The following is a 19,741-nucleotide window of genomic DNA, read 5'->3' as shown; positions in this document are numbered from 1 at the left end:
GTTTTTCACTTTGTAAAAGTGCAATTATTATCATTAATCTAATAAAATGTTTAAAAGACCGAAAAAATAATTAAAATTTTAGCATTAGTAATCTACATTTTACACATTTGATTTTCGCGGGTATGGTGTTGCGTTTGAGCTGCATTACCACTCAAACCAATTTTTACGTAACAGCAGCTTAATTAGAAAGTTTCTACTTCCGTAGCGCGTCCTCGTGTATTTCTATGTCTTTGTCGCTCATGAGTGAGTCTGTACGGATTAATTGACGCCTCGACGTTGAACGAGTATCACTCACGCAGTTTCGACCACGTGTTACCTACTTACACTGCATGAAGACCGCAGTGCATTTATAGTTAAAACATTATGGTGCCACGACGCGAACAATAAAAGGAAAATCGACCGAAACTAGTGATTTTGTGAAAAATAAAATATCTTGAATTTTAATCGTGACTGTGTTCGTGTGTGAATGTGCAGAGCGACGCCACGTCGAACGACGAATTCGGTGTAAGAATATGGACAACCTTTTCCAGCTCCACTTGAAAAGATTGAGAATCTTACGAGAAAATGTTAATTGGGAGATCGAAACTGAGCGATTTGAACTTCTTGTTCGAATTGACATCTTATTCACGGGATGGATGAGCCAACTTCCAAATCTTGAAAAAATTTTTCAGAAGGGAGAAATCGATCGTCTTCTCTTGGATTCCGTGAGTTATGTAGGATATCAAAAATATCGTATAGCAAAACGATTCGTCGAATTTGTGGCCAAGACAGGCTACAGACACGAGCCCGACGCCGATGAAGGCGGCAAACTATGCTCGCGTCGCACTACAGCTGTGCATCGCGTGGCTAAACGCTCAGGATTGTTAAAGTATATCGTACTCGACGAACTTTTTGAAATATTTAATAGATTCGACGTGAATTACACGGACAAGTCTGGTCTGTCTCATCTTCACGTGGCCTGCAAGTTTGGTTATTACGACGTCGTCGAGAAATTCCTGGAGGCTGGCCAGGATCCTAATTGCATCTGGCAAAAAACAGGTGATTCACCCCTACACTTGGCCCTCGCTCGGGGATGCTGGTTTACGAGCGAATTGCTGCTGAAAAATGGTTCCGATCCGAACCTAGCCAATACCGCCGGGTCGACTCCTCTTCACTTTATATCCATGAGAAAAAACTGTCTCGCCTTTGCGAAGATGTTATTCGAACTTAGCGACCCCAAATATCAGCCATTGCAAGTCAACGTTCAGGACAAGTATAATGAGACACCACTACATAAGGCTCTGCTTTATGGCCACAGAAAATTGGTTGAATTTCTGCTGAGAAGAGGCGCCAATCCACATTTGGCTAATGTAGCGGGATTGACTTCACTGCATGTAATATGTGGTGGAAAACGCGACGATTATAGCTTGGCGAAGATGTTGTTCGAGCTTAGCAAGCAAAAATATCAGCCGGAGCAGATCGATGCCAGGACTAACTTGGGTAGCACGCCGCTAAATTTAGCTGTGCCTGTTGGCCACAAAAACTTGGTCCAATTTCTGCTGAGAAAGGGCGCAGATCCGAGTATAGCCGACAACGAGGGATGTACTCCTCTGCACTATGCTTGCCGCACGAGCCACGACGACTACAAATTGGTGGAGATGTTGTTGGAGCTCAGTCACGCCAAACATCGACCGGTGCAAGTCAATGCTCAGAACAGCTTGGGTAACACACCTCTACACGAACGCATACGCAGCACTCAGCACTACGGATCGGACTTCATAGTCGAGTTGCTGCTGAGAAGCGGCGCCGATCCGAACTTGGCCAACGAGAAGGGTTGGACACCTTTGCATCTAATTTGTCAGAGAGGCGATGGTGAGCTCGATGATGTCACCTTGGTAGAGTCTTTCTTCCGGATCAGTAAAGAAATGAATCGGACGGTGCGAGTCGATGCGAAAGACAACTACGATCTGACGCCGTTTCAATGGGCTCTGAGGCTGGATTTGAAGAAGATAGCCGCATCACTGCTGAGAAACGGCGCCGATCCAAATGTGGCCGATGCGAAGGGGTTGACTATGCTGCACATTTTATGCTCGGATTTCGATTGCCATCGCTTGGTGGAATCATTTTTCAAGATTTGCGACGAGCACCATCAAACGCTACAAGTCAATGCCCAGAACAAACAGGGTGACACTCCGTTGCATTTGGCTTTGAAAATCGAGCGCCGCGGCGTGGACAAGGTGATGGAATTGCTGCTTAGAAGAGGCGCCAATCCGAACTTACTCAATGCCAAGCGCTTGACTTCTTTGCACATTGTTTGCACGAGAAGCCGCGACGATGGCTTGGTACATAAATTCTTCCGAATCTGCGATGACATCCAGCAGCCGGTGCGAGTCAACGTCAAGGGTAGAATAGGCCCGACACCGCTGCAACTGGCTGTGGCAAATCTCAAGCCGGATATTGTCGATGCACTCTTGAATCGTGGCGCTGACCTGTCTAGCTTCGTTTTTCCCACTAAACATTATTATGGACTAGATTTGCAACCGGAGAAAGAAAAATTGAAACTAATGTGTGGCGCGTTGGCCGTTGTCGAGCACCTAGAGGAAAGAAAATACAAACTGGATCGGAGAAACGCCATGACGATCATAGAGTTGTTCGCAAAGTTTGGATTGTTCAAAATTTCGGTGGATCTTGGCACAAATTGGTACGATGAGAAGTTCCCGAGCATTGCAAAAAAGCTAATGATACGTCCGAGCCTGTCGCTTTACGATGGGCTCCAGTTAGGACCCGTAAAAACGGATAACCTACCCACATTCAGAGAATTTCACGAGTTCTGGCGCTCGGACAATTTGATGCACTTAGCGTGTCCTGCACACCTGTGCGAGATAATAACGAGAAGATTTCTTCGCCGATGGGGACTGATGCTGGTACGAGGACCGATCGAGTCCGATAAAGTTTTTCATCTATGCATTAGTTCATCATGTCCGTTGTTATAAAATTGGCAAATTGTTCACATCATTAAAATAAATAAATAAATTAAAATAAAAAATTTAAATCATTTTAATTTTTTAAGTTGTAATTTTATTTAAATTTTTTAACGTAACTTATGCAGCGAGTAAAAATTTACGTACATTGATAATTACAAAAGAAAAAAATAAATAGCGGAATGTGCTCGTAAAGTTCTTTTCACTTTTATTACAAAGATCAAGGGGTCACATCTAAAAAATAATTGACAAGAGAATAAATTGATTTAATTAATAACGATTTCGAGCAAATGGTGTTACATAATAATATTTGAACAATCTACTGATTCCCTCGTATTATATGTACGTTCACGTATAGGATACCACAGTTATTGTTTTGTAATTGAATCTTAAAAATTATTTTTGTATATTGTTTATATTTTTCTAATTTCTTGAGTCAAAACAGAAAAAATGTTGATATAAGGAATAATTAAAATTAAATTCAAAATTGGCTTTTAGAGACATTTTAAAATAAGCTACACAAGAACAGCTGCAAAATATAAAACGTCTGTGGGAACGATTCTGTTACAATTAATTTCGAATTTGAGCATGAAAATGAAAAAATTCAAGTATATCATTAAGTTTAATAAAAAACCTATTTTAACTCAGCAGCGTAAGGCTAGCTACAAAATAAATAAAAACACATTAAACTTAAAACTTAAAAATATAAATTTTATTATTTATTCCAACAATTTCAATCATTCCTACGAGTTAGCCTATTTATTCATCTCTAAGCAAATTCCCCATAAAATTCATAAATATTTACCACTAACAAATGGTAAAGTTCTCCCTAATATACAGATAAACCGCCAAGTATCTGCAAGAACTTAATCGAGAATTTAATTTAATTTAGATCAATTATCAAAATATTTTAAATTTAAACTAATTAACATATAAATTGAAAAACGGAGAGGTATGTCAGCGGCTTCGAAACTTATCAAAAAGATTTTCTCATCTAGAGACACAAAAATTCATTTAGACGATAATGAATAAAGTACCCTATTTTTCGGTATTTATCAAATATATCATAAGCTACTTTATGAAAAAAAGTAATAAAAGTACAATTATCTTAGCACACTAACTTTAATTGACTGTAAAACTAAATGAATAGTACAAACATATCTAGATTAATTTTTTGATAAATTTTGCCGCCCATTTCAGTAAACATCATGGTTTTGAGAAAGAAACACGTATTTAAAAATGGGAACTATCATTGAGCGCCGTGTAAGCGTATGTACTCAATTCTGACTTTTACTAACTTAGAATTGGGATTTATGTAAAAAATTTTAGGAGGGTGTTCTTACAAGAATAAGCAATTTGAAAATGAAATAAACCTCACAAATAAGTTTAACAATATTAAACAGAATCTACATAGGAAAATATATTTGGATTTCTTCAATTTTTTTTATTGAAATGATACAGGAAATTGGCAACATTCAATACCACCAGATATTGAACAAATACGCCATGAATCTTCGTTACTTAAGTTGCTGGTGATCATCTCACAGCAGAATTTGGTGATTGAACATTTTCGATTATACAGGTCGCATTCGTTCTTGAAATCCTCCGTGACAAGCTAATCGATTTCTTTGAGCCGAAAGATGTTATAGAAATCTGGAAGTTGGCCTTTTCAATTTCTGATCAAGAACCAAACGCGATCGAAAAGTATAGATCGCTCTTTTTCGACATCCCAAGAGAAAATGTTACGTATACTCTTCAGTTCTTTTGAAAAGTCATCTTTGGGGGACGAAGAAGATGAAGAAGAAGAAGATGACATTGTTCTGCACACTCACACGACAACACAGTCACTAACAATATGTAATATTTTACTTTTTTCGCGAGAATCACCGACTGCAGTCGATGAAATGATGTTTCGTTGTTTACGCTGCAACGTCGTAACGTGAACTGGAACTTAACACGTAGATATTCGGTACGCATAACCGCCTACATACGCGGTGTCATGAGTTTCTACTAATAGTAATTAAAATGAATCTTTTTTTAGCACAAAGACAAGGCGACTACATCATGTCTGTTACTCATCTGTTTTATCGAATCAAAGTTGCCAACTTAAACTCGAACCGTATTTTGCTTATTATTAATTTTATCGTATATACTGTATAACTGTTAGAAATCATCGTTATTTTGAGAAAAAAAGTAAACTAACTCGGAAAAGTTTAAAGAAACGTATTTTTTTATTGTTCATTTGTACAATTGCGATTTTAAACCTTTTCTACTATTCCCACGGCCTTGAGAAAATAATATTCGTAATCTATGAAAAATTTCGCATAAAATTTCAAATTTTAATTTGCGCCCTTGAGTTCCACGCATAGCTTACTCAACTCGATGATTCTATTTAATGAGTCAGGATTATTTTTTTAGATGTGTGTCGTCGGCACAACTGATAAAGTTCGCCTTTTTTGACAATTCTTCACTCGCTGCAACTGCGACGTCTTACGCGCCCACTAAAAAGTATCTACGAGAGACTAAATTCAAAATTAATTTCACATTATGATCAATTATCGAGATCCTTTAAATTCCAAAACATTTATCAAAGCAGTATTAAACAAAAGTAAAGGCGTATCAGTTTCAGTGAGTTTTCGGTACTTCCTATAAACTAACATAAAAGCTGAAAGGTAAGTATTATTAAATAGAAACTAAATAGAACAATTCTTTTGGATTTAAAAATTTATTTATCTGTATGATATGGAAAAATGACAACATTAAATATAAGACGTTAGAAATTTCTTTATATATGCATCTCGTTGTAACGAATTTTCACCCGCAGTCGCTAAACAAATGTCATACAAATCTTTGTTCCTAAGCTGGTTGATAATCATTTCACAGCATAGAATCGGCAGCCGATAACGCGTTAAATCCAGGAAATATTCCAATGCCCATCGTCGGCAAAATTTTCTCAATATAATCTCGATAAGGTGAGTAGCACATGCTCTACTGGGCACTTCGAGCAAGTTCCAATGATAATCCGAGTTCGCGAACTCAAAGCAGTCCTCAGAAGCGATTAGTTTTATCGCCTCTTCAACTGATAATTGAACCACTTTGTAGAGCGACAGACTCGAACTCACCATGAGTTTTTTCGCTTCTTTCGCAAACTTCTTATTCTTGTACCAATATTCGCTAAAATCCGTTGGCATGTCGAACAATGCTCCGAATTTGTCGATAAATTTCATGATTGTTAGAGTGTCGCTTCGATTCAGTTCATATCCTCTTTTCTCCAGACATTCGAGGGTGATCAGGGCGTTAGCTGCTAGAGAAATTGCAAACTCATCGTCATGCTGATTGAGCGGGCCATATATTTCACCATAGTAACTCTCAGTGGGGAAAACGAAGCAAGTCAAATCAGCGCCACGATCCAAGAGTAAATCAACCACGTTTGGCAAAATACTCGCCACCGCCCATTGCAGTGGTGTCCGACCCAACTTGTCCCGGGCATCAATCTGCACCGTTAGATGTTGCTCGTCGACGATCTTGAAGAATAGATTCGGCCTATCATCCGTATTACTGTTTTCTATCTTGCAAATAATATGTAGAGGTGTCCATCCGTCCTTGTTGGCCGCATTGGGATCGGCACCATTTCGCAGCAACATTTTGATAACCTTGCTTGGCCCGTCTTTTAGAGCAAAATGAAGCGGTGAATCACCTGTTTCTTGCCAAATTAGATTAGGATCTTGTCCGAGCTTAAGAAATTGATCGACTATGTTGTCAAGGCTAAACGTGCAGGCTACGTGAAAATGTGACAGACCAGACTCGTCGGTGTAGTTCAGATCTATTTTATCATATATTTTAAAAAGCTGTGTAACGCTGTAGCCGTAAACAAAGCGGCTTCTAGCCGCCCAGTGCAGTGCCGTCGTGCGCCTCGTCACTGGCTGTCCGTTTTCATCAATTTCGGGCTCGTCCTTGTAAGCCGTTCTAACCGCAAAGTCGATGAACGAACATTGTTTATAAATTTGGCTTTTTTCGTTCTTAATATCTTCCCTGAGAAGCCAATCCATTTCTTCGGTCGAAAAGATATCTCGGAGATTCGGAAGTTGGCCTTTCCAATGTCTGATCAAAAATAGAACATGATCTAAAAATTTATCCCGCTCATCTTCGACTTCCCAATCGATTATTTCACGTATACTCTTCAGTTCATTTAAAAAGTCTTTGTCATCGACACGTCTGTTAAGTTGTGCGACATTCGGGTCATATTGATCAGAATCGTCGGAAGAAGACATCGTTATGCACAATCACACACAAACACAATATATTACACTATGAAATACTTTACTTCTTCGCGAGAATCACGATGCTGCAATCGATATGACGATATATTTTTGTTTAATAGTCCAGTGAAAACTTACATGAAATCGCATTTTGTTGGGGAGAGATGAAACCTAGTCTACTTTATGTTTTTGGGTGCGCTGAATTCATTGCCGATGTTATTTTTTACCTAAAACATCAGCGTCAGGGTGAAAATCGAGGGTGAAAGAGTTTTTCGCTGATATCTCGCGAACGAAGCAAGATACAGAAAAACTAATTGCACCAATCGATTCCTCGTGAAATTTTACATCGAAATACACTTTAAACTTTTCAAGTGTCGGTGCAAAATTATTCACAATATTGAAAAATTAGTTTACAGCGGTCGGCGGTAGTGCGGGCCGGCAGCGAAGGGGAAGCGACATATATAGATACTCACGCGGCGCCGCAGGTCCCCACTACCGCCGACCGCTGTAAACTAATTTTTCAATATTGTGAACAATTTTGCACCGACACTTGAAAAGTTTAAAGTGTATTTCGATGTAAAATTTCATGAGGAATCGATTGGTGCAATTAGTTTTTCTGTATCTTGCTTCGTTCGCGAGATATCAGCGAAAAACTCTTTCACCCTCGATTTTCACCCTGACGCTGATGTTTTAGGTAAAAAATAACATCGGCAATGAATTCAGCGCACCCAAAAACATAAAGTAGACTAGGTTTCATCTCTCCCCAACAAAATGCAATTTCATGTAAGTTTTCACTGGACTATTAAGCTGCGACGTCGTAAACCGTACTGCGAACTGAACGTGAACTGAGCAGAGATCTGCCAACATGCGCGCACGCCACTTCGCAGCAAAGCGTTCATGACTTGAAATCACAGCTGGCCGGCGGCTACTACATATACCAACACTGGCCTCGCTGCAACATCATAATCAAACGAGAGCGAATTACATGGTAATATTTGTGTCCGACCAATGGTATATTGTTCATCAATGCTGAATGCAGTATTTCTTTATAAGCTCAGAGGAATATGTTTATGGTAATGCTGTTGATTATCCGTAAACGTTATTTGGACGCAATTTTTCTGTCTGTATTCTGTTTGTTATTTTTCGGTCTGTGTGATGCGAGTAGGTGCTGCCAAGAACGTTCATTTTCTTTTTTTTGAATTCGTGCTTATTTTGAAAAAAAGGTTTCAGAAACTGCGGAACTCAAATATTCATCTATGATACACTCAAATCTAATTTTATTCACTTGTAGAGTAGAAACAACATTCAACTGAATGCAGCATATTCGGTATACATTTAATAGTGAGTTGACGAATTTTTTTTTTTATTTACTTTGAATGCGACTTCGTTCCGGAAGATTTCTGCGAAAAAGCTTTATTGAGCGAGGCAAAACGCTAGTATCAGGTAAAATTAATAAATGCTTTGAATCGAAAATTTATATTGATTCTTGTGGATCAGTTTACAGATAAAGCTTAATTACTACAATAAAGCTTATATACTCAGATATAATAATAATAATAATAATTATTAATAATATCATAATGATATTCTTTGTACAAGGCTTATTGGTATAAATAAATACCATGTCATTTTCTTATGCTTAATTTTATGAATCGTTCATCTTTAAACATAAATTATTTTACAGAAATTATCACGGGAACGTTGGAGGATTGAGACGCATCTTATCGAAGCGAGTTATGACGCGTTCGAGCTCCTCGAGATTCTTCCTCGCGGCCATGGCGATTTTGCCTTCCGGCAGACAGTCCGGCTCATACTTGAGCAGTTCGTAGGCTGCATCCAGCGATCTTTTCGACTCCTGCGGTTAATTAATTAGAGATAGTTATTAAAAAATAAATCAATTCGTATTCGATAAAAACGACGTGATAGATTATGAAAGTAACCTTTAGCAACACGGGCATGAGCAAGCTCTCGCGTCGAGCGTACTCCGCATAGGCCGCCGATAATTCAAACAGGATGGTACCTCTGGCTCGATGCTCGGCTGCAAATTAGTCATGAAAATGCCGTTCGGTTAGCTTTTGCAAGAAGGAGGAAAGACCATTAAAAAAAAGTCAACTCACCCGGCGCCAAAGTGAGAAGCAGCTCGCTGAGATCGTCGCAAAGCTGAATCTTCTCCTTGAGCAGGTCCGTGCTTATCTGGCCAAGGCCGCGTCCCTGTTCCTGGCCAATGAGCTGAGCCAGGGCCATCTTCACGTCGACCATGTAGTAGTGATTGCGATGCAACAGCGGCTCGTGCTCCTTGAGAAAGCCCCTGCAAGCCTCGACGCTGTTCTTCTCGAGCTTGTGGAGTTTCTGGCCGATCTCCAGCAGTAGATCGTCGAGGCCGGCCTTGGCCACGTCCAGCTTGTCCCGGCACTTGGCGCACTCGAGTTTCTCCTCCGCCATCTGGCCTTGGCCAAGTCCATCGGTGCCATCGTCGACCTTCTCTCGGACCATCACCGCGTCTTTGGTCTCGCAGAACGGGCAGAGCAGGCCGCTGAAGTAGGTCGCCGCCTCGCTCGGGTCCTGGCAGCGCCGACAGCCGCAGTCGAAGTTCTTGGTCACCTGCAGGTGCATCTGGCGGCTCTGCGTGCTCCAGAGCGGGTCCGTGTAGCAGATGGACAGGTGCTCGCCCGGCTCGATCGTGTCCGAGGCGCGGATCAGCAGACCCCCCTGGTCCGTGAAGATCTTGGAGCAGTTGGCCTGGCAGCTGTGCTCGAGGTACGAGGCCAGGTCGTACACGGCTATCTGGGCCGGCTCGCAGATCGGCAACTCGTGCGCGTTTATCTGTGTAAAACGCGTTTTTGTATAACAAAAGTTGATAATTGTTCATGGAGGCAACAGCAATTTCAAACAATACTTTCTCGATAGTTAATTGTTCTCTATATGATTGTACTGACTCCATATTCAACATTTCCGAAACCAGTCGAGACTTTTTTGTTACTCATTTTTTGGTTTTGGAATATCTAAAGTTATAATTTCAAGTGAATGTTCGAAATCGACCGAAAAATACGCGTGAACTTTCTCAGAATATTTCGAAACACTTGAAAAATATAGACATTGCACCAGATTTTGAATATCCAACATTATAAATAAATTTTTATTTGCTCATCGTGTATCGTACAATAATTTTTAAATTTCTCATTTGGGAATCACGTCTAAATAAATATTATCTCTCTGTTAAGAGGCTAGTCGTTAAAAGAGACAAAAAAAATTGTCCCTTGTGATCGATCGAAAATAATTCATAACAATACATGAAAAAATGGGTCAAAAGCAGATGACAAATTTCTAATTTGAATATAATTGTAATGACTCAATTTTGCTTTGTTTACATTGATAATAACTTCATAGATTTTTGCTATACCCGAAAAAAACGGACGAAAAGCACCAATCCTCGGTTTGTTGTTTACGTCGTGCATGATATACATAATATCTCAGGGTTATGCTCGGCGCGGTGTTTTGCTGTGCATGCCATCAGCCACATCACCTTGTTACACGGAGGGCGCTGTCAGCTGTGCGAACCTGGCCGAGGTTTTTTCGCACAGGCACTTTGCAATATACAATTACAGCGAGCATAGCGCAGCACGGTTCACTTGTTTTTTCGTATTCAGTTAGTTTGATAGGTGTAATATCATTGCAAAACGCATCGTAAATTAACTTTAATGAAGATGGAATCCAGAGATATAATTAATTGCGCCGTCAGGTAATCTTCATTCTATCAGAATAAAAGTATAAAAATATCATAACCTAATACTTAACTTTACTGGAGTTATTTTAGAGTAAAAGAGGAGCCTAGCGATACATTGATTAGTGAATTAATTTACGAAAAACCCGATTTTAAGAACATCCAACTATTACAATATCCGCGAGAAAATTTGGTAAGTGATCATAACTATTTGTAACTCGGATTGTATTTTTTTTTCACTGAAAATTCTCACTTTGCTATAATTTTTCAACAGATCCATAGCCTTCCAAAATGTAATGGGCATCGTGAAAATGAACTTGAAAACAAAGTGGAAATAATATTTGAATGCGAAGACGTCAAACCCAATTTGAATTTATCAGTGACTGAAAAGATCGACGACTATTCTTCTGATCACTTGCTGAATTTAAAAGATAGTAGTGAAAATTATAAAATACAAAACATAATGAAAACCGAAACCATGACGGAAGTGAAAAAGGAGTGTTTTAGTGACGTCACAGAACAATCGAATTTGAAATTATACAATGAATCTGTCGATCAAAAAAGAAGAAAAATTACAAAAGAGTTGAACAACGAATCTAACCTGAAAACAAACATCGATGCAATGCATACTGATAAGACCCACGTTTGTGATTTATGCGAAAAGACATTCACACAAAAGTGTAATCTCAAAATTCACATAGATTCGGCGCATAATGGTGTTAAGTCAATTTGTGATCTTTGTGGAAAAAAATTCTCGACGAAAGGTAATCTCAAAACCCATATCAATTCGGTTCGTTATAACATCACTCATGCATGTGATATATGCGGAAAGAAATTCTCATCAAAGTATCTCAAAATTCACATCGATTCGGTACATAATGGTATCACACATGCATGCGATATATGCCCAAAAGCATTTGTCCAAAAGTGTAATCTCAAAATCCACATTGACGCAGTGCATAATAAAATTGCTCATACATGTGATATTTGCGGGAAGAAATTTACAGTGAAGGGTAGCCTCAAACGCCACATTGAAGAGGTACACAACAGTGTCACACATTCCTGTAATACACGTGAAAAATTCTCAAAGAAAGGTAATCTTAAACAACACATCGAATCGGTGCATAATAAAATTATTTATGCATGTGATATATGCCCAAAGACGTATTCAGACAATAGTAGTCTCAAAAAACACATCGGTTCGGTGCATAATGAAGTAAGCCATGCATGTGAAACATGCGAAAAGACATTCACACAAAAGAGTCATCTCAAAACTCATGTTAATGCAGTTCACAAGGGCGTCAAACATACATGCGATTTATGTGGAAAGATATTTATACACCGATCTCACCTTACACGACATGTTAAAGCGTCCCATAATGTTAATAAGTGAACTTGAAAGTATTTGCAAAATTCACCAAAAAATGGCATCTCAAAGTCCACGTCGATATAGTGTATCATTCACGCATTACAACTTGATGAACGTATATAAATTAATATACACGTTCGGTATATAAATGTTCATACTTAATAATATGTTTAGTTTCTCAAGTGTTACCAAATTATGTAAAAATACTGCTCAAGTATTAAAAAAAAATACTACTGAATCTTCACTCAAAAAGAACATTTCAAACCTGATCATTATCCTTTACACCTGTGCATACCTTTATTTAAAATACTCGACGATTATGATATATCGTATATTCGTACAGCGCTCTTTTGAAGCGTACGATAGCGCCCACGCGGGACTGCAAGCTCCTAGACCAATAGAAGCTTTTTACATTCGTCCACCATTCTACTAACAAGGAGATTGCATGAAACAAATAGTTGTTTTTCTTTGATCAAAAAATAGTATATTACTGCCCTAGGCCACGAAAAACAGAAAAGTCCCAGAGTACGTGTAATTAGTGGCCGAGGCGAAGCCGATTTTTTCGCGGCATAGGCCTGTATATTATTTTTCATAACACAGTGGCCCGAAAATCGCTCTTCCCGCTTTGCGCAGCGGCAGGGAAGTAGTCACTTTCGGGCCGCTGGTATGAAAAAAAAAATTTACTCGCGAATTATCGTAGAAACGATAAAAAATAATATAATTAATGGGCTAAAATCGTCAAAAATGCACTGACTAGTTACTGGTCATCTGAGCTTTTCAAGTGCTTAATTTCCTACCAGATAGGGTAGCTCAACGTTCACTCAAAATTATATTATTTTTACGAAGCCAAAATAGCGGATTTTTCTTCAATTAATCGATGTCTCGAAGCCAGAAAGAGAGTCAGAGAAAAGTTTCGAATGATTTTGACATTGTCAAACACGGAATCGCTACATTTTTAATTGAGAGAAAACGAGGCTTTTTACGTCCTCCAAAACAAAACATAGCTATAGAATATTTTTTATGGAGCTGCTGTCACGTAATTGAACTCACCTGTATGATGGCCGACACTTTAGCGATCTCTTCCACGCTCTCCTCGTACTTGGAAAAGAAGGTCTTGACGAACCTGGCCACGGTCAGATGGTCGTCCTTGTCGGAAGCTCGACAATCGCCCGAGAGCCGCATGAACTTTTCGCTGACTCGGGGCTCGGTCTCTCTCAGCATGAGAGCTCGGATGACTGTCACGCACCTGTAAGCCGGATGGGCCATCTTCGGCACGGGCTTGGTCTGCACCCGGCCGTTCTTGTGGTACTTCTGGGTGAACTCGCACTCGGGCTTGGTGTGGCTCTCGCATTGCGAACACAGGGGCCAGCCGCACTTGTCGCAGGGCCGGAAGTCGCCCTCGTCGCCGCTCGACAGTCGATCGCCGCACTCGAGGCAGATGGACTCGGTCTCGAGCGGCGGTCCCTGGAGCAACGGCTCGTCCTCGCGGATGACGATCTCGCCGCGCTCGATGCGACGCGTCGCCACGTAGTGACGGCCCAGCAGCTTCTTGTCGTCCACCATCTGCGACGACGATCGTGAGAGAACACGTTTGACATTTTGCCTTTATTACTATTTCTTGTACGTACCTTGTAACAACAGTCTTGCTGGTCCGAGGGCTCCTTGGCTTCATTCTTGGAGCAACTTTGTCCGGCCATGGCCTTACGATTGGCCTTACATCTCACCATCGCGCTTAATAATTAATCGAGAGAGTAGAGAGACGGCAGCAGTCGCCGCCGCGCGTGTTACATGCGACTGTTACGATGAGCGAAGAGATGATATAGACACGCGCAACTTTCAATGAGAAAAGGGCAAAGAGCTTTCGCTTCGCCAGTCGCCTTATACACACGTACACACAACCAGAGCCCGTTTTATAATTAGACTGACCCGACGAGCTCTGCGTGTGTATAGCGGTAGACGACGGCGGCCGGCGACGCGCCTTCCGTGAGCACACGACTCACGAGCCTCGTTACTGTCAGCACGCGAGTCTCTAAACGGGTATTTCGAATGCCGTGTATATAAGCAGACGTTTCCGATATTGCGTAGGCCGATCGTCGATATACGAGTAGGGTTGAAAGAAAAGAAAAACGGATACGATATTTTTTTACGCAAGTTCGTTTATTTTCTTTTTTTTTCTCATCGTCGAGGTATCCAGCATGACACAGGATAATTCTTTTTTTTTGTATTTTTTATTATACATACTTGTACTTAAAAACGTTATCTGTACTTTCCACTGATGCCTTTGTATATTGTTTTCAATGCATAATAATATTCATCTTACACATACCTATACATGCAATTATTGTAGAATAATTATGGGCAATAATCCTTACAAATCATTGTTTCTGACTATTTTGAAAATCTCGAGAGTAATATCGATCTACACGATTATATTCGTCATTGTCGCAATTAATAATAACGTTACACACGTTCATTCGTCGATTTATACCTTACTATAATTATCGATAAAAATGACATGATACTCTTTCGGAGAAAAACTAATGTAAAAGTAAAATTCGAGATCTTTTAAAACTTAATAGTTAATGCAGCAATGAACAGAGGATGTTTTTTTATAATGAACGTCGGTGATTTAATATATTCTCATTCTTTTCTACAGTACAAGCGAATGAAAATTACTACCTATCATGAATGTTTCTTAATGCAAAAAAGAAATATTTTGATTATAATGGCAAGTGCGGCAATATATTGCATCAGATACGCAAAATGATGTTAATGAAGAATTCATTATTTTCTTCGTTATTGTAAATTTTCATTTATTGTATGTAGATTTAAAATGTGCACATTCTTTGAGCCGATTAAATATTTGAGTTTAAGAGTGGTATTTCAATATTTTGTAAAAAATTGTCAGAATTTCTCTGCTATTGCGTTATGTTGATCATCCACGTCTTTAGAAATTCAATTTAGTTTCAGATATAGATTACTATAGTTTGAAAATTTCTGAATTAACAAACACGTACAGTCATATTGCACTGAAATAAAATACAAATTTTTGCCAAGTATTACATAGCAAAATAAAGTATAATACATGGATCGGCAATTTGCAGTGTTGAGACCTTTGAAAATAGTAAATATGATTTCAAGATGAGTTTGGTGAGTCAAGTCTTTTCAAACAATGAAAAAAAAAAAAGAAAAAAAAACATTTCAAGAATTTTTTTATACATCTCACTCTTGTAAACGTTACAGTGGTATAAGTAAATACTTCTAAACAGTATAAAACATTAAACTAAAAGACGTTATCGTCGTCCACGACAAAAGTACAATTTATTTTATTAAAACGTTTACATCCAGAAAATGCTACTTTATGTACACATTGTAGTGTAATATCACTAGTCTAAAAATTTTGAATTCGAACTATTTAGAGAAGTCTACTAAAACGTAAATATTCTTTAAAAAAAATTCATTAAAATCATTCGCATTCAATGAAAACTTTTTCTGGATGTAAAACGAACGATAAGATTTTTAACGAAGTTTAAAGTCTAAAGCAAACGTTATTCGAATTAATTCCTACATCATTTAAACTCACATTCCTATAACAAATACAAATATCTGAATATATAAGTAACCAAGTCTTGCACAGTTCGCCCCTCAGTTTATTCAACAAATTATAGCGATATTACGCAAGTACCAATGCACGCTAATTTAATTAACCGGTTAAATGTTTCTCGTAGTCTAATTTTTTATTATCACAATAATACAATTAAGATATAAAAATTTTGTAGTTACATCTATACAATTGAATTGCAACATACTCAACTTCGATTGCTAGTCATGCCTCTCGCAGCTTCAGCTGCCTATTATTGTTTTTACAAATTTTAGGTTAAAAAAACTCTCCTTTCATATCAGTTCTATACGTCCATTTTTTCGTTTGTTTTCGCATTTAATGTTTTTTTCTCAAAGAGGCGCCGTATTACTATTTATTTAATAAAAGAAAATCATTCATATAGAAACTTACAATGGCTTATACTTGACATCCAGTGCTCTTAAATTTTCTACATGTAGTATCATTTTTCGTTAAGTTTACTATGTGATAAATGTATATTTTTGCACGAGCGATATCGAAAAATAGAATTTCATGATTTGGAGATGCTTAGAAGAATATATTACCATGTTTTCTGCTGCTTTTTTGCTTAATTTACTGCAATCACTTTTTATTCCAAAAGCGAGAAACATGCGATTTTGATACTTTACGTATGAAAGTTCGTAGGTTTAAAAACAAATTTAGAACATGAATAATTGATTTTTTTTAGTTCCGTCAAGAGAGCAATTAAAAATAATAATTATCACAAAGTCTACGTTAATACATTATGACGTTATTATTATATGAATGGATAAAAATGATTAAGAACGAGAGCACTAGAAACGTCATTGTGATTGGAAGAAATTACGTATATCGTATTACTAGCAGAATTTGTTTTCCCTTCGATCGTAATAAGTCCCTATGCAAAATTACGTTATTTTTTCGTACGTACTACATGCGTCAACTCGAATGACACAATTTACGTACTACAATGAGCTAAAACTAACGAAGTAGTGTTGGTTTCGACTACGATGAGGATGACACTCGCTCACTTGGTGTGTGTATGCGACGAGATGTAAACAACCGAGACTGACAATACTAGGCGCGGCATTGGTGCTGTGGTTCGGGCTGTCACCGTGAACCCTTACGGGGATCCACGGCTCACCGGTCTCACCAGCAGAAGCCAACCGATAGTTCGCTGCCACCTCCGTGCTCGCTCGTGTGTCGCCACCTCGTTACCGCTTGTGTTTTCAGCTGGAAAAACGAACCGAATGCATTAATAAAGCCGTCAAAAAAACTCGCGAAAATAATGCAGAAAATAAAGATTGCACAATCTATATACATGCGTCGAATTTGGTTCAGAATGTCAGAATCGCTCACCTGCTGCATTTTTTCGAAATCCAGCCGAGGTCTTGGCAATTTGTGTGGCGGCCTGTGCCTCTTTCTCGGACTGCACGCAGGCATGACGTCCATGTCGACGGGCTCATCGTGCTGCTGCTGCTGCTGATGGCTCCTTTGACTGTGACTGTGATGCGAGGAAAAATGATGATGAGGCTCGAGGTTCGGCTGGGACTGATGATGATGTGGCCTCGGCCGCGAGCGAGGTCTGTGCAAATTTGACGAGGAAGATATGGCAGCCACGGCGGCCGAGGCCGAGGCATGAAACAGTTTCGGCGGCGGCGACAACGAGCGCACCGGCCTGTGAGCGTCCTGGGGCGGCGAGCTGCGAAACTGCACGGGCTGCGAGAACGCGCTGCCGCTTCGACTGTAGCAGAGTCCTTGGATCTGCAGAGACAAAAAAGAGCAACGTATTAATTTCAATTTACAAAAAAGCAAGTGGATAGAAAAGATGCTAGTGTACCTCCTCATCGCTGGAGCCCGAGCCGGTCTCTCTACCTAATCGACTGACGGGAGCGGAGTACGCCGTGCCGACGTCCGCCTCGTCGCAGTTCGACCTCTGCTGCTGATTGGCCTCGGACCACTTCCGCTTCTCGGGCGCCGAGGTGGTCGGCCTCGCGCGCACCGGCGTCGGCGCCACGACTTGCCGACTGCTGCTGCTCGCCACCACCTCGGCCGGGGTGGGGCCCACCTTGTTGGGCCCGTTTATGACCTCGAGCTCCTCCTCGGAGCTGTGCTGGTCGGCGGCCTGCAGACTGCCCAGGAGCGCCAAGTCGAACGGAACGGGTGTCTCGGTGCTGCTGCATCCGCTGCTGCTGCTACAGGCCGCCTGCAGCATGGGCGGCTGACGGGGCGGTAGCGTGCAGTGATAGTTGAGAATCGACGAGGGTGTCGTCGTGGTGGTCGACGAGGGCGACTGGCCGAGATCGGCTTCGGATGGCACGGCGCTATCCCGGGCCGTCGACGCCTCGTCCAGACTGTCCATCGCTATTGGGAGGGCAAAAAAGATAAAGATGAGCCGGTCATATCGAATGTACGTCATCCCCGAGAGTACATTTGATGTGTGAGTGCATGTCATGAATGTAACCCGAGTAACCTTCCCGAAGCATCGAGGCGTTCTACTCAACGGTTCGTCGCCGGTAACGACGACGACGACGACGAGACGAATCGATCGGCGCGCGTACATATAAACGTTAAACAATGAGGACAGCTGAGCCACGCCCTTAGTGCATAAGCAACCGCTCTCTCTCTCGCTGACTTTTTTTTTGCCGCTCGCTCGAGCCGAGAGAGAGAGAGAGAGAGCTTTTAATAGCAGGTAAACGACTCGCGCGCGCGACGCGCCCCTTGCCCTTTCGCACTCGCGCATGGTGAGAAATCATTGCCGGCTCTGCGATAGATACAGGTATGTATTACATAGTACTCGAGAGAGCGTGCTGGTGTGCCGCGTGCATTGTGTGCCGCAGTTATTTCATCGCGCGGCGCAGGAAGCTATACATAATGCGTCGAGGCGGTAATTTGCAAAATGACTCGTTAGAAACGAGCCGAAGGCGCGAGTTTATATACAGGTACATATTGGTATCGATCGATGCAATCGCGATTATTTCGAGCGCCCAATGAAATATTCAGTACGACGCGGCGCGTGTCAATAAAAAAAAAGCCTTCTATGTTTGATTAGGCCTTTTATTTCAAGGTCGTTGCAAAGGCTCAGCGGTTGCTGATACGGCCCTAATTTTAGCCTGAATTTTTAGAGAAAAAAACGAGACTTTTTTGAAGTTAAACTTTTTCAGGAGCGTTGGGCGCAGATAGCTAATCCGTGAATACCAAACGAGCAAGCTGTGGACTATCAGAACTCTACGCTGGAAAATCACAGCGCGCAAAATACTTCATCTTCTTTATCGGATTTCACGAGTTCGCTAACTAGCAACAACCAACGCATCAAAAAAAGTTTCATTTAAAACATTTAAAAAAAAACGGCAGCACTCAAGGACGATTAGAGTTAGATAATCGCCTGGTTTATAGCAGTCATTGATTCAACACCACCGACGAGCATATAGACGTCAAAGAAAAAAAAGGCAAGCGACTCTTCAACTGACGCGCGCGCGCGCGCGAGAGCGTCGTATTCTTCGTAGTATTCTCTGCACTGGCTAAGTTGAATGAAGTCTATATAGTCTAAGCCATGCATAATAGACGCGCGAGTCGTTGACTTTGCGAGAAAGAAATAGAGAGATAGAAAACGAGTGCATTTATGAGCGTGACTGCTGAAAAAATCAATATAATAGCGCCGCAGCTCGCCGTGTTTATGTATATGGGTCAAAATAATACTTTTTTACAAAACCGTGCGCACGTATGTCACCGATCTTGACGCGCTTTTGGTATGTTATAGTACATGGTAAATAGGTCCCAAAAACAAAATTTTAGACCCCCTCCCCCCTCCTACCCCCCACTTCCGGTATAAAC

At 40.5% G+C, this 19,741-nt stretch overlaps 3 protein-coding genes across 7 annotated transcripts in view; 1 reads left to right on the top strand and 2 right to left on the bottom strand.

The window, feature by feature from the left end:
• Positions 1–512: 512 nt before the first annotated feature.
• Positions 513–2,972, top strand: LOC106654510 (alpha-latrocrustotoxin-Lt1a-like). Its single transcript, XM_014374428.1, has one exon. It carries the CDS (start codon positions 513–515, stop codon positions 2,970–2,972), a length of 2,460 nt encoding a protein of 819 aa, XP_014229914.1.
• Positions 2,973–8,227: 5,255 nt separating this feature from the next.
• LOC106654698 lies at positions 8,228–14,120 on the bottom strand. The gene is made up of 5 exons (XM_014374686.2): positions 13,938–14,120; positions 13,360–13,872; positions 9,337–10,042; positions 9,160–9,257; positions 8,228–9,074 (listed from the first exon to the last, which is right to left on the bottom strand). The coding sequence occupies exons 1-5, from the start codon at positions 14,034–14,036 to the stop codon at positions 8,910–8,912; spliced, it is 1,581 nt and encodes a 526-aa protein (XP_014230172.1). The 5' UTR covers positions 14,037–14,120; the 3' UTR covers positions 8,228–8,909.
• A 327-nt stretch (positions 14,121–14,447) lies between these two features.
• LOC106654980 overlaps positions 14,448–19,741 on the bottom strand; it is a 19,758-nt gene continuing 14,464 nt past the window's right edge. For all 5 annotated transcript variants that reach the window (XM_014375160.2, XM_023460346.1, XM_014375162.2 and 2 more), the window contains exons 4-6: positions 17,748–18,271; positions 17,267–17,671; positions 14,448–17,140 (exon numbers count right to left, since the gene is read on the bottom strand). In XM_014375160.2, coding sequence (XP_014230646.1) covers positions 17,057–17,140; positions 17,267–17,671; positions 17,748–18,271 — 1,013 coding nt within the window. In that variant the 3' untranslated portion in view covers positions 14,448–17,056. The remainder of the gene's footprint in view (positions 17,141–17,266; positions 17,672–17,747; positions 18,272–19,741) is intronic.

The sequence above is a fragment of the Trichogramma pretiosum genome, unplaced genomic scaffold (assembly GCF_000599845.2).
Source record: "Trichogramma pretiosum strain Unisexual culture from Peru unplaced genomic scaffold, Tpre_2.0 scaffold59, whole genome shotgun sequence".
Taxonomy (NCBI): Eukaryota; Metazoa; Arthropoda; class Insecta; order Hymenoptera; family Trichogrammatidae; genus Trichogramma; species Trichogramma pretiosum.
This window is presented reverse-complemented; position numbering and strand designations above follow the sequence as displayed.